The 13,971-nt window shown below is 35.2% G+C and overlaps 1 protein-coding gene across 3 annotated transcripts in view; it reads right to left on the bottom strand.

The window, feature by feature from the left end:
• Positions 1–13,971, bottom strand: part of dock4b (dedicator of cytokinesis 4b) — a 432,150-nt gene that overhangs the window by 168,167 nt on the left and 250,012 nt on the right. For all 3 annotated transcript variants that reach the window (XM_039760946.1, XM_039760945.1, XM_039760944.1), the window contains exon 13: positions 8,205–8,330. In XM_039760946.1, the coding sequence (XP_039616880.1) occupies positions 8,205–8,330 (126 nt within the window). The remainder of the gene's footprint in view (positions 1–8,204; positions 8,331–13,971) is intronic.

The raw sequence follows: 13,971 nt of genomic DNA on the forward strand, positions 1-13,971 counted from the left end.
CCATTCAGCTCTCAATTTAAATCATGCAGGACTGAACTTATATACTATATTTGGATAGATACCATACCAACAAGAGCAGGCTGCAATCAACACCAGCTTTGGCCACCATCATGTATGGAGCATTTTGTTTCTTTTCTTATTACTGATAATGTTATTACATAAACAGGGCTGAAATAATTATGCACGTAAAGCAAATTTTGGGTGCTTGAGGTCCAGGCTGTGGAAATTGACTAGAAAATAAAAAGGCTGCATCAGTTATTCAAGTCACAGACATACTGTACCTAACTGCTGAAGAAAAGATTATATAGAAATTCATAACTGGTTGTATATTAGGAAAATAACCTTTCATATATAATATAGATTCGGAGAGCTTCTGCAAATAAATGGGCTAATCTGTAGTTAACGAAAAGGGACACAAATATACTAAACTGATATCAAATATAGTCCCTTAACATTTTCAAATGTAACCTATTTGAGTGCTTATGCAGAACTGTTGAGCATTACAGACTAGCATGATACTGTTGTTACATTACGTAAAACTATGATTAACTATCAAAAAAGAAACTTAGTGATGTTTTTTTTTCCATAGAATTCAAATACATCTCTTCCTCAAATACTGACTAAAAATGTACTCATTGGCCTTCAGGCAGTAAAGACAAGGAGTAGCTCCAGTTCAATGATGATGATGATGTGGATAGCACCCTAGATGCAACCGTAAAAGGGAATGCTATGAGGAAACTCCACACAACAACAACCATTATCATGGTAAGATGTTTGGAATGATGGTGGAGGCATTAAAACCTTCTATAGGAAGAACTATAGGGCAGAAGAGATTATTCAGCTAATCAAAGAGCTGTAGACACTGAGGAAGTAGCTCAAGGAGTCATGTCAGGAAGAGAGGAGTGTATTAACAGACCACCACAGCATCCTATCATATAGGCTATTGACCTTCTGCAGCGCAGAAAGGCACAAAAAGCAGATTGGAGAAAGGGCCAGGAAACAATCTGCCTTCATCGCAAACCAGTTTGGTTTCTCAAATCGCCTCACTTGCTCCAGAGTGGAGACAGATTACTATCTCCATAGCAGCTACAGTGATGTAGTTATGGAGGGCTTCACAGAAAGCACCATAAAATTGGATATTGTTCTGCTCATGGAGCCAATCAAGGCAGGTGGTCATGCTGGAGTGCACAATTTCTTGGGAAGAATGGATGGAGGAAGTCAGAGAGAGGAAAAATGACAAGTGTATGGACTTGGTGAAGGAATTCTGCAGACTAGGGTGATGTGCATGGTGTGTGCCCATAGAGGTGGGCTGTATGGGGCTTTGCAGGTCAGTCTCTGTGTAAGGCCTTCAGTTACCAAGGAATTACTGGTGCACCTAGAAGAAAAGCCATCAAGGACATAACAGAGGCAGCAGAGAAAGCTTCAAGATGGCTGTAGATTACAAAGGATTATTTGTGGTCACATGTGCCTTGGATGCAGGCCGGGAACAGATCACTCCAAGTTGGGTTACCTGGGCAAGGGGGTCTAATGTTGAAAAACTTGAAGTACCAGAGGTCATCTTGTGCTCTAACATGCAAGTACATCACTTGACATCGGTTATAAATGTTATGAAATGTGAACATCAATAAATAAAACCATAATGATATGTGAGCAGAAATAATTAACTCTTTCATGAAACATGTTTTCTTTGATAATTTTCTTTATGGATTTATTTAATAATTTATTCATTTATTTCAGTGATACAACACATAACATGAAACACACAATGAAAGAAAACTGTCATTTTCACTGGTCAAAGCTGAGAGTGTAAACTGTAGTGGGTATTCCATCTTGATTGGCGAACCATCAGTAGAGGGGGCGTGAATCTTCAGCCATCAAGGGCCACATTTACAGTGCACACTTCAGGAGCAGACTCCTGAGAGGATAAGGAATCCAGAGCTTCTTGAAATAAAATAGACATTTCATGCAGCAATTCTATGTAACTTTTCCTTGCACATCCACCACAGACCCACAACATCACAACTTCGAGCATGAGCTTAGTGATGAATCACCAATTGAAAAAACCATACTCGCTTGAGCCCACCCTATTGACTTTGACATATGAAAATTAAATTTTTCATTTAATTGCTTATTTCATGTTGCCTGCTATGTCACTGAAATAAATAAATGAAGAAATAATTAAATATTTTTATAAACACTTAAGCAACAAAACATGTTTCTTGAAAAATTTTATTTATGCTCAGAAATCATTGAGCTTTAATTTATATATTGTCACATTTCATGATACATCTATTTATTTTAATATTTATTTATTTAATTTTGTGTAAAATATTCCTCTATATATTGCAATAAGCTCTGCACTACATCCAAAAGCAATACATAGCATGGCTCAGGTAACACCAAATCCAGCACACATTGATTATTTGTTTACTTCAGCTTGACAAGGATTTTCATCATGTACACAACAAAATGATAAACTAACCTGACACTTGAAAAATTGATATTGTTTCTACTCTATAACATAAAAACAACTTATTCTATGTGTTTTCCAACAAACCATATGAATATACATATCTCAGCAATTTTCCATCTATCCAGTTCATAAAGCTGCTCAGTCCAAAGCAGTTTCATGAGATGCACAAACCTCTCTTAGGAATTTGATTACTGACAATTTAAGCACAGCTATGACACCCTTCTTCTGGCAGAAACTGGAGACACCATTTCTCAAACACCCTATCTCAAAGACTTATTATAATTCATTTCAAGAGAGCAATCTAATATCATATCCCTTGATACTGACAACTTGTGAATTATTAGACTTTAATGATTCTTTTAGAAATACTGCCCTCACAGATAATCTTCTCTATATGTTCAACAACTTGAAAAGTGCTTTTCATTTATGCCTTAATGTTTAATTCTACCAAAATTTGAAAAGTAAAGCTGATATTTAGTCTTAGTCCCAAGCTATTCAATAAATTCATAGGTGTAGGAAACATCACAGCATTGTTTATCCATACAATCTGAAACATCTTTCCACTCTTATTTACTTCTATTAGCCAAATATTAGTTTTGCAATTCCTCTCTTTGTTTTCTCTACTTGTATATATTATCTGCATACAATATTGCACAGGTAATTTGGATAGAAGTGGAGAGTGATGATTTTGCTTCCGGAACACTTTTAGGTGTATCTTATGGATTTTGGCCAGCTGATCACAAAAAAATCACCTTTAAATTTTCCTGTCACATACTGTATGTATTTGCTTGATTTCCTTTGATATTTTAAGTATACATATACAGAACTACAAATGGAATATTTTTGGTGATATAAAATTAGCGGCACTGTCACTAACAATGAAGCTTGTATATATCAAGTCCTGGTATTATATTTGTGAATGAGACAGATGGGCTAAAGAATCTCATTACTTTAAAAAGATCAGGACTCTCCATAATCATTTGGTTCCTGGGCATCAAAGTGTGGCATATAAACCACTTGTCAACCCAATAAAGATATTTTTGCCACCTCCTCAAATAAAAGTTGGACTGATGAAAAACTGTGAAAGCAATTAATGAGGAAGGTGAAGAATGACTGAGGTAGATGTTTTCACAAATAACTGATGCCAAGATAAAGGAAGGTATTTTGGTTGATCCACAAGCAGCTTTGTTTTGCCAGTTTCCTACATGATACAGTTAATGTGAAATTATATTTGTATTCAACTTGAAGTTGTCTATCATAATTACCAGACAGACAGACAGACAGACAGACAGATAGATAGATAGATTTTTTTGCCTTCTTTGTTTATCCACAGGAGGAAATTTGTACTTTTACAGAAGCTATTTAAATTGAAAAAAAAATGCATAAATACAGTGTATAAATAAATGGTTTGAATAAACTTCAGAATGACTAAAAAGAAAGAAAACTTCTGTTTTGGCTGTCAATCACAGTGTGGCAATATGCAAGTGTATTGCTGTTGATATAAAGGAGCCCCAGCAGTGTTCCTTGAGACATTTCTACTGAATAATTCATCCTCAGTGTTAGTGTGTAAGAGAGAGGATGTGTAGTATTGTTCATAATGTCACTTAGTTTTGGTTTGATTCTCTTGTTTGCTACTACCTCCTGGGAGTTCAGAGTGTGTCCTATAATTAAGCCTGGCATTTTAACTAGTTTGTTAAACTTGGTGGGCCTCTCTTGAAGAGATATTACCAGGCCAGTACACCACAGCATAGAAAATTACACTGGCTATCACAGAGTTGAAGAAGATGTGAAGGATGTCAGTACCCACATTAAAAGAGACACAGTCTTCTAAAAAGAAAGAGCCTGCTCTGCCCTTTCTTATATAATTATAATTCATTTGTGTTACAAGACCAATCCAAACTGTCACTGATGTGGACCCCCAAGGAGTGCACCACCTCTACATCCACTCTATGAACAGTGACCAGACATTAGAAGCCTGTCATTTCTTAGAAAAATCATATAAGCTTTTCTATTAGGTAAAAACACATGATACTTTGAGAAGACGTTGATGCTTTTAATTTTGAAGTCCACTTCATTACACATGATATATGACTCTTACATTAATAGTTATGTGCGGAGTTTCCCTAAGTAAAGTTATACAAATATCTTGAATGTTTGGCATTATATTTCAGATATATTTAAAAGCTGTAGAAGTGCTTTAGAGGAAATGAACATCATTATTCTATATTCAAAATTCTATTATAAAAATGTACCAGTCAGTTTTTTCACCTAGCCATAGCACTGATTTAATTAAGGTGGTAAATTACTTAAGATTTCATGTTAAAAAATAATATAATGGTACCCATTCTTCTACAGTGCAGAGTGCCAAGTGTACATATATAAATTCCAAAATCCTTTTTTTATGTTTAAAAACAAGACCAAATTTTTACTTTGTTTTGTTTGTGAAACACTGTGTATAAAAAGGCCCGTTTTGCAAAGGTCTAAAGCAGAATCAAGCAAAATACTAACTTTCAACTTCAATAATAAGTCATGAATATATTTACTGGTGAGGGAAGGGGAAAGGAAATAAAGACATCCCATTAAAACTCTTAACTACAAATCTTGCTCTTTGCCCCTGCACATACTAATTATCATCATATTATATCTTCATAATTAGATATCACTAGAACACTGGAAATGCATATATTGTTCACAAACCAGAAAGAAATTATTAAACGTAGTACCTTATAGCATGTCAGTATTATAGAGATCATGGATACTTTGATCATTTTTGATTGTTGGTTTAGTGTTTCATTCCAGATATCATGGCTGCTTGTAAAACATTCATGCAACAGAGAAGCACTTCTGCATTATAAGATATTTTAGGCCCAGATGGTACTTCAACAAGCTGCAGTAAGGCCCATAGACTGCATTGAATCACTCAGGCACACCTCAGGGAATAGCACCAGAAATCAGCCATGCCACCATTCATTAGACTCACAGCAGAATCCCTTGCAACTGACAAGATGCCCCATAGGTACATGAGCAGTTGTGACAGAGTTCTGACATGTGGACAAAAATCAGGCTTCCTGCTGTTGGCTCAGAGTTGTATAAAAGACAGCAGATTAAACAATAAGCCTACCAGATTTTGATGCAACAGACCTCATACCCATTTGGGAAAAGGTTAAAAAAAGGTACATGGCAAGACGAAAAAAATAAGCCAACAAACTTTAACGGCTTGGAAAGAACAGTTACCTATATACCATATATACAGTACACCTGATGTCAAAGAATAGGCTTTACATGTATTGTTTACTTCTTAATATGTTTACAAGGTTAATGATACTCCATCTGGCATTGCTCAAAAGGGAGTGATTAAAGAATAATGCAAGCAGGCCCTTGAAAACTTCTTTGGTGCTAGGGTCAAATTTTTGGCACATTTTGGCAATATAAGTGGAATGAAAGACATAAATATGAGAAAATAGAAAACAACATAAGGTAAAATTTAGAATGAACTTAACATGCATCGTCACAAGCTGATTGTTTGAAAATATCCCATTCAATGCAATTATCTCAGATTCTACAGGAGTGTATTGCTGTAAACGTAGTACAGTTTTGACATAATCCCTTTAATCTAGGTGATACCTTTTAATATAGTCTCTTTAAGGGTATATCTCAGAATTAATTTCAAATATCTTAAAATGCACTTTAGCTTTTTAGATATCAGATATTGTGAGCACAGAGAAATACAAGCTTGTCTGAATGGGCGGTATGGCCAAAAATTCATATTATTTAAGTAGTGAGAAAAGTGCCATATAAATGTGCAGAATTATTATTATTATCGTGGTATAACTGAAAATGGCAGCAAGTTCAATAGGTATAGATAATAATGTATTTATATATAGTTTTCTGGCTAAAGTATGCTTTTTAACAAATGTTTTAACAATTAATTGTGTACACATCCAAATCGCATACCTGTCAGAATGCTCAATTTGATTAGATAGGAAGTATTCATCTTTATGGCTTGAACTAATAAAAGTCCAGCTTCTTTCTCACTCACTCATGCAGCCACTTGACAAACACAGGGCAAGACATGGCTTTTTTTCCTTTCCTCTCTTCCTGCTCCTGATTAATTGCTTTAAACAAACATAGTGTCAACCTGGCTTAATCAAAAACAGAGTAGAGGTGGGCTGGAGACAGCACCAACTCACAAATCAGGTGGATCCATACCTCACTCTGGGTACACAAGATCCAATGGTTTACTGACCACTCCTGTCTGCTCATTTAATTGACACGAGTGATTAGAAGAACAGAAAATGAAAAATAATCATGAGGGAGCAGCCAAGAACAATCATCACGGTCAGTCTTTAATTTTAATACCAAGTGGTCTGCTAATCACCATCATCTGATGCTAAATGTTACAAAATGTGTTGCTATGAATTTTCCCAAAAGCCATTCACTTTACACTCAGGATTCAAAAACAACATATTACTGGATAAAGATTCTAATTTGCTTGTGACAAGTTGATTGATTCTGGCTTTCCAGTGTTCTTCAGACATACGTTAAATATGGTGATGTGCAAGGCTGATATAAAGTATGATGGTATATTAAAAGTATAATGAACTTATGTGAAAGATAATCACAATTAAAAGAAAATTATAAACAGTATTTCAGATGTTGAGCAATACTTCAGTTGTTGTGTATGTATTTGGTGGCTATAATATACTGGTACATTTTGTAAAGCTATTTTTAAAGCAATAATTATACCAAAATGTCCTCACACACCTGACTTTACTCATGACAGATTCTAAATTATTTAATATCTCCAAGTACTTCTTTTCAATTTTGTGACATCATCTATGCTATTCGTATGTGATATAATAATTATGACAGGATACTGAAGGATAGAGTAATGGCCATTTTTCCAATCTTGGACCCCCTAGCAATGCCTCCAGCATTGACAAAATACACGACCACTGGGGTGTCAGAGAAAACAATGAAAAAAAAACAAATTAAAGAAAACAATCTGTTTACTGTTTATATTTCATGTTCAGAAATCTTGAAACTGCAGCATGATGATAACACCTAGACATCTAAGATAACAAAAAATGTGAAAGGGAAATGTTCAGATTTAAAACAATGTACACACTTTTCAGAATAAATATAGCATAGTGCAGGATGATCTTAATCTTAATAAAGTCACTCATTCCATTGGATCCGATAAATAAAGAGGTTTGTTGTCAGTGCAGAAGAATGTTGCTTGTTCAAGTCTTTCCTTCCCTGAATCTACAGTATAGTTGGTTGCATTAATGGCTCATTTGCAATAGCAAAAATTATCAATGAAAAAAGGAAACCATATTAAGTGTCAATAGAACATGATACTGTACAATAAGGATGCTACATTTAACCAAAACAGAGACACCTAGTCTGTATTTCCATTTTCTGATATCAAAGCTTTTAAATGACATTTTTTGTCATCTAGGAATGATCAAAAATGAATATGTGCATTGACAATAAAGAGACAAGCAACATTTTTCCCTTCTTTTCTCCTTAAACTTGGACACATTCTCAGGGATCAGACAAAAAATAAAGAAAAGCTGTTTGAATTAAAAGGGGGTTTCTGTGTATAATGTCTATTCAATACCAATTTTTATAGTAAGACTTTTAAATAAGCAAACAAGAGAGTATATCGTTTAATTAACTTTTGTCATATGTACACAGTAACTTTCAAATTATTGTGAAAACCACTCACCCGGCATGATGATATCTGAAAAGCCCAATTTTTTTGTGATAGCAACCCCACGGGTAAATAGCACCATGTACTCTCTTCTTATCTGCTCAAGATCCCCATGGAAAAGCTGGAGAGAAACAGCTAGGCCTAAACCAAAATCAAACACAAAATGGTGACCCATTTAATTTAGGTGAAACTAAGAAGAATGCATTGTACAAAAATGTAACTTTCAAAATAAGAAATGAAATAACCCTTTTAACATGAACATAGGAGCACAGATTGAAACTGGAAAAAAGGACTATTTCAGGAACTGTAAAAACAGTAAAGTCACTAACTTACTAAAGAAGTGGAAAGCAGAAAGTTTGATTTAAGGGTACTTTTGTTTCAGAAGCAAAAGCAAAAATGTCTTATTCCCTACATGTATTTTTTCAAAATATTATTAAATTTTATATTACATCATAAGTTATGATGAAGGTAACATTTCCCATGTCTGTGATTATACCAGTAAAAATGCAACATAGTACCAAAATATTTTCTGCCCTATCATGTAATGAAGACGTTGGTAACACTTTTACAGTCATTTTATATTCAAATTATTTCACACAGAAAACAATATTTATATATTTAAAAGACAAAAATAAATTTTGAACAGGAAAAAAAAACAGTAAATACCAATGTTTTATCATTTTAACATATTCAGCAACCAAATAATTAACACTTCTTCTTTGAAATATGTTTCTGATTTCAAAACATTATTACAAAATATGTGTTTTGATCGAAGACCATCTACTGCATTCAAAAAAGAATACTTTCAATAAACAACTGCTCTTTTCTAGAATGCAAAGGCAAATGAAAGGTCAATGATTTTTCCTCCAAGACAAAATTGACTAACTGATACAGAGCTATGTGTAATTTGCATAAAAAACATTTTTTCCTCAACCCACATAATGTTAAAAATGTCTTCTGGGGTATGTGAATTCCATTTAAAAAGCTGAAAAGCATAAACATAACAGCAAAATTCTCCACAAATAATTAATGAGATAAAAGACTTTCATACATTCAAAATAATAATAATAATAATAAAATTATACATAAAATTATTGTGAACTGAAAATGAAATATAAAGCTGTTGCACACTCTGTGCAATCTTATTAGCCTTGTTTAACTGAGTTATAAAACTAACAGATAAATAGATAAAATACAGGATGTAATATTTTAATTCATGGGATAAAATGAAGAATTATTATATATCATCCACTTATTCATCAATTTTCTTAACCAATTTTGAATGTGTTATAATGGCAAAATGAAGACATGCAACAACTCTTTATTTGACACGGTATCTCTCATTTTAAAAAAGCACAAACTTCAGTAATGCAGGTAAAAAACAGCATGAAACATGGTCTTCAATCACCACCGCCACCCAGGAATGAGAAAACAATAAATTGTTTTTGCTTCTTTTAACTAGAAGGGATAATTCTTATTATAAAAAGTTAAAAGTCAATGGCATAGTCCCATAGGTAGTTTACATTCTGTGAGTGCCTGATGGTCTGTGTGTAACATGAATGCCTGTCTATAAATAAACATGTGCTGCTGTTCACAAGCTCAGCTTCATGCTCACCCACAACATACTTTTTTCATATGGACTTAGAGCTTGGAAGGTGAAGGCAATGGGTTGTTCAGTGCCATTTGTTAGCTTGGACAGCACTGCTCCTTGCGCTATACTGGAAGTGTCACATGTAACAAAAGTTGGACAAGACTCGTCAAAATAAGCTGGGAGAGAAGGACATGTGAGCTGTACCTTCAGGAGATGGTTAGCTTTTAAGCAGGCAAGAGTACAGGACCAAAGACCGTTCTTCCTTGGAACTACCCACTGAAGTGAATTGATTTGTTTGTTGAATTTTTAGGGACAGCTTACAATGTAGTTCCTTGTTACCCTCTGATTGTATCACTAATATATAATTGAATAATTTGTTTATAAGTTTCACATATATGTACAGTACATATGTGTGTATAGAAATATAAAATTAGTATTACAGCTTGTTAATTTATATTTAATTAATTATCTAAAGCATGAAGACACATTTGAAATGCATACCAGTAACTAAAATAAGATGCTAAATACAGACTCACAAGTTAATGAGAATTGTGCAACTTGCAACGATTTATTCACAAATCAAATGGACTAGTATCGTTAAACTGATTCCTAGGTAGTGACTCATTCAATGGAGTGCATTACCAGTAGTTCTGTAAAGCTCCACTGAACTGATATGTTCATGCTTATGAAACAATTCATATAATTCACAGAAAAAGAGTTGTTCAAAAAGAACAAATCATTCATGAATCACCCATCATTAGTTCCAGCAGTATTGGGTGCAGGGTAGAAATCAGTCCAAAATGGATATGCTCATCACAGGACACAATTAAGCACACGTCCATATTCATTTAGATCAGAATGCTTACAACTTGCTACTTAAGCTAACACAGATGCCCTTTGCATGTGAAAGGAAAGAGGAAATCCTGAAAAAGAATTTAAATGGTCATTTGGAGAAAATGCAAGCCCTGCATGTATGGTGACGAGTCGAGAATTAAAATTCATGTGGAGTTGTGTGGCAATAGAACAAACTACTCCTGTAACAATGTTAAAAAACTCTCTCTTTAATACAACATTCACTATCAAAGTCATTCAACCTAGTTCAGGATTTCAGAGGTAAAATCAATCCTGAACAGGGCACCATTCCATCAAAGGGCATATTCACACACAAATATACATACCAACTCACACTGGACCAATTTTATAGTTGCCAATCAACTTAACACAAATATCACTTTGTTATCTAGGACCCAGGACTCTACATCTGCATAATAGCAAATCTAAAAAAATGTGTCATTATACTACCCCAAAATTTATAAATAAAAATGAAACAGTGTTGGGAGGAAAAAAGTCTGTGAACTCATTGAAATTATAGGAATAATATTCCTCTATTAATTTGACCTAAAATGTGATTGTATTTTCCTAATAACAGTGAAGCAGAGTCTATGTCTTACCTACTTTTAAAGTTTTATTAAAAGCAGAGATGAACTGTCAATGTAAATCTCAAGATTTAAAAACTGATAAGGGAGTCTCTTTCAGTAGCTATGATATCAACGCGATGTTTCCTCTATCTACTGGCCAAATCCACATATTGTTATGAAAGCCTTGGAGCATTTCCTCCAAAGGAAGGAGGAACTGCTTCGCAAAAGTGGAGATGAGGTTACCTTACTGTCATGAAGAAATCTTTTATTACAAAATGTTTTTTAATTACAAAAATTCCATAGTTCCCTGGCTTAGCAACAAAACATTCTTCCAACAATCTTCGACATAACCAGTACACGTTAGATAGAATACAACACTCTTGCTGGAAACATATATCCATAAATGCACATTCTTGCCATTCCTTGTAGTGTACCTTTTGCCCCTAGCGTTTACTGTGGGTTTCCTAAGTGACCCCTTCAAGCACATTATGCTTTGCCCATGAACTAAGCGTAACTGCATAATGATCACTAAGATGAGTTCCAGTTCCCTTTGCTGAATAACATTTATTTTCATTGTAGGTCCTGAGTAATCTCTTTTAATCATGGACTGATTTTACTTCCTCAAACCAATGTTGTAATAAGAAGGCTGTGATGGTGACAACCAAAGTTTCCATTTTGTTTTACAGGGAAAGGCACTAAACGTATTATACTGATAAAAGAACCATACCCTCATAATACAGCTGCTACATATTGTTGGAATCCACACACTTTACTGTTGACATTGGATCAGTCTTGCAATTCTAAAATTTACTTTTCTTTATCATTTATTAGGAAATCAGTGACCAATCAGGTCCAATGTTCAGGTTCACTAAATGCAGAAATACACATTATTCTAACTGGATCATAAGGATCACTGGATTGTTTCTTGCAATCATGCTTAAAAATAAATGTCTGTGTGTGTGTAAAAATATATATATTTGAATATTTATCAATCTTGTATGCTTCATGAGCTATCTTTAATAATTCTTAATCAATAAGTCTTCAATATCACATACAAAAAATGAAAAAATAAAATATTAGGTGTGAAGGACAGCTGGGTCCCATGCCTGGCAGGGACGCCCCTGCTGCTTATGTTCCAGGGGAGCCACCATGGGCACTCCAGTACCTCCCCCGGGACCCTTGGTGGCAGCCTCCATGGCTGACGGTGATTCCCCAACCACCTGCAGGGCTCCATGGGAGATGGAGTCCTCTACAGCCTGGTTGGGGGCTCAGATGGCCGCTAGGGGGAGCTGCATGGACTCAGCAGCCTGGCTGGACGAATCTTCAGCCCCACCCGGAGGTGCGATTAGGACCAGGTGGTCAAGCACTTGGAACACTTCTGGGTGGGTTATAAAAAGGGCCAGCCACCACTACTCGAGGAGCCAGGGTTGGGAGGAGGAGGACTACGCTTGTGGAGGAGTGGTGGTAGAGGAAGAAGAGTGTGTTGTGATTTAGTGTTGGTGCTTTGGGACTGTGGGCTGTGTGGCACGGGGAAGACATGTCCCACAGCTGAAGAAAAATAAAAGTATTTGTACTTTTTATACGTGCCTCCGTGTCTTTCTGTGTCGGGTCAGGCGCCTATATAGCGCCTTTGTTACATAGGATACTGACGATTGATAAATCAGATATAAGAGAAAAAAGAAAATTATTCTATAATAAAGCATAAGAAAACAAAACAAGAAACATCAGTACAGTACTATGGGCAATAAAAAAAAAAAAACAGAAAGCAGCACCAGTAAAGTCCTGATATGGCAAGTTAAGAGTCATGTATTGACACCTGTAAAGCATATTAACCAATTAGCCATACGATCAATGAAACATGGAAAGGATCTCTGCAGAAGGGCTCTTGGGTATACTACCGAATAATGTAAAGTACATGTTGTGAAGAGGAAATGCTGATCATAACTTAAGAGTCATAAGAGCAACGACTGGAAAAGGTCAATAGGAAAATATCTTACACAAATATTTACTGAATGCAATTTTAGCTGTTCATTTATCCATCCATCTACCCATTTTACTATCCCACTTATCCACGCAGGATTACAGGGTAGCTGGAGCCTTTCCCATCAGTCATTGAATGCAAGGCAGGGACAACACCTACATAGGGCACCAGGCTGATCATTTATTATATAGGAAATTATGATGAGGCATTTTTGTTTTGTTTTCTATGTTATGAAGGTCAAGAGCATAAGAAATTTCACAAACAAGAGGTGACCATTTAGTCCATCAAGCCCATTTGTTTACCTAATAGCTAAGCAGACCCAATATCTCATCCAGATTCTTCTTAAAGGTTGTCAAGGTTTCTCCTTCAACTACATGTCTCGGTTTTAATTTCCACTGAATGTCCTCAAGTACGTGATTCATTCTTAAACTGAAAGAAAATGGCTAGATCTACTCTATCAATGCCTTTGAGGATTTAAATACCTGGATAAGTTCTCCACGGAGTCTCATCTGCTTGAGACTAAAAAGGTTTAATCCTGTGTGTCTGTCAGAGTAGAAAATGTCCTTAAGCTCTGGGATGCACTTGGTTGCTCTCTCAAGTGCTTCAAGTGTAGCTATGTCTTTCTAGTACCATGGTGACCAGAACTGCACACAATACTGCAAAGATGAAGTCGAATTGGTTCCAGCAGAAATACTTTTGGCATGACCTCCCAAAAGATCACAGACTCAAACTAATTACTACTATTAAATAACTACTGTTGTTTAACATGTGCAGTCAATTTATGTAGCTTTT

The sequence above is a fragment of the Polypterus senegalus genome, chromosome 8, assembly GCF_016835505.1.
Source record: "Polypterus senegalus isolate Bchr_013 chromosome 8, ASM1683550v1, whole genome shotgun sequence".
Classification (NCBI taxonomy): Eukaryota; Metazoa; Chordata; class Cladistia; order Polypteriformes; family Polypteridae; genus Polypterus; species Polypterus senegalus.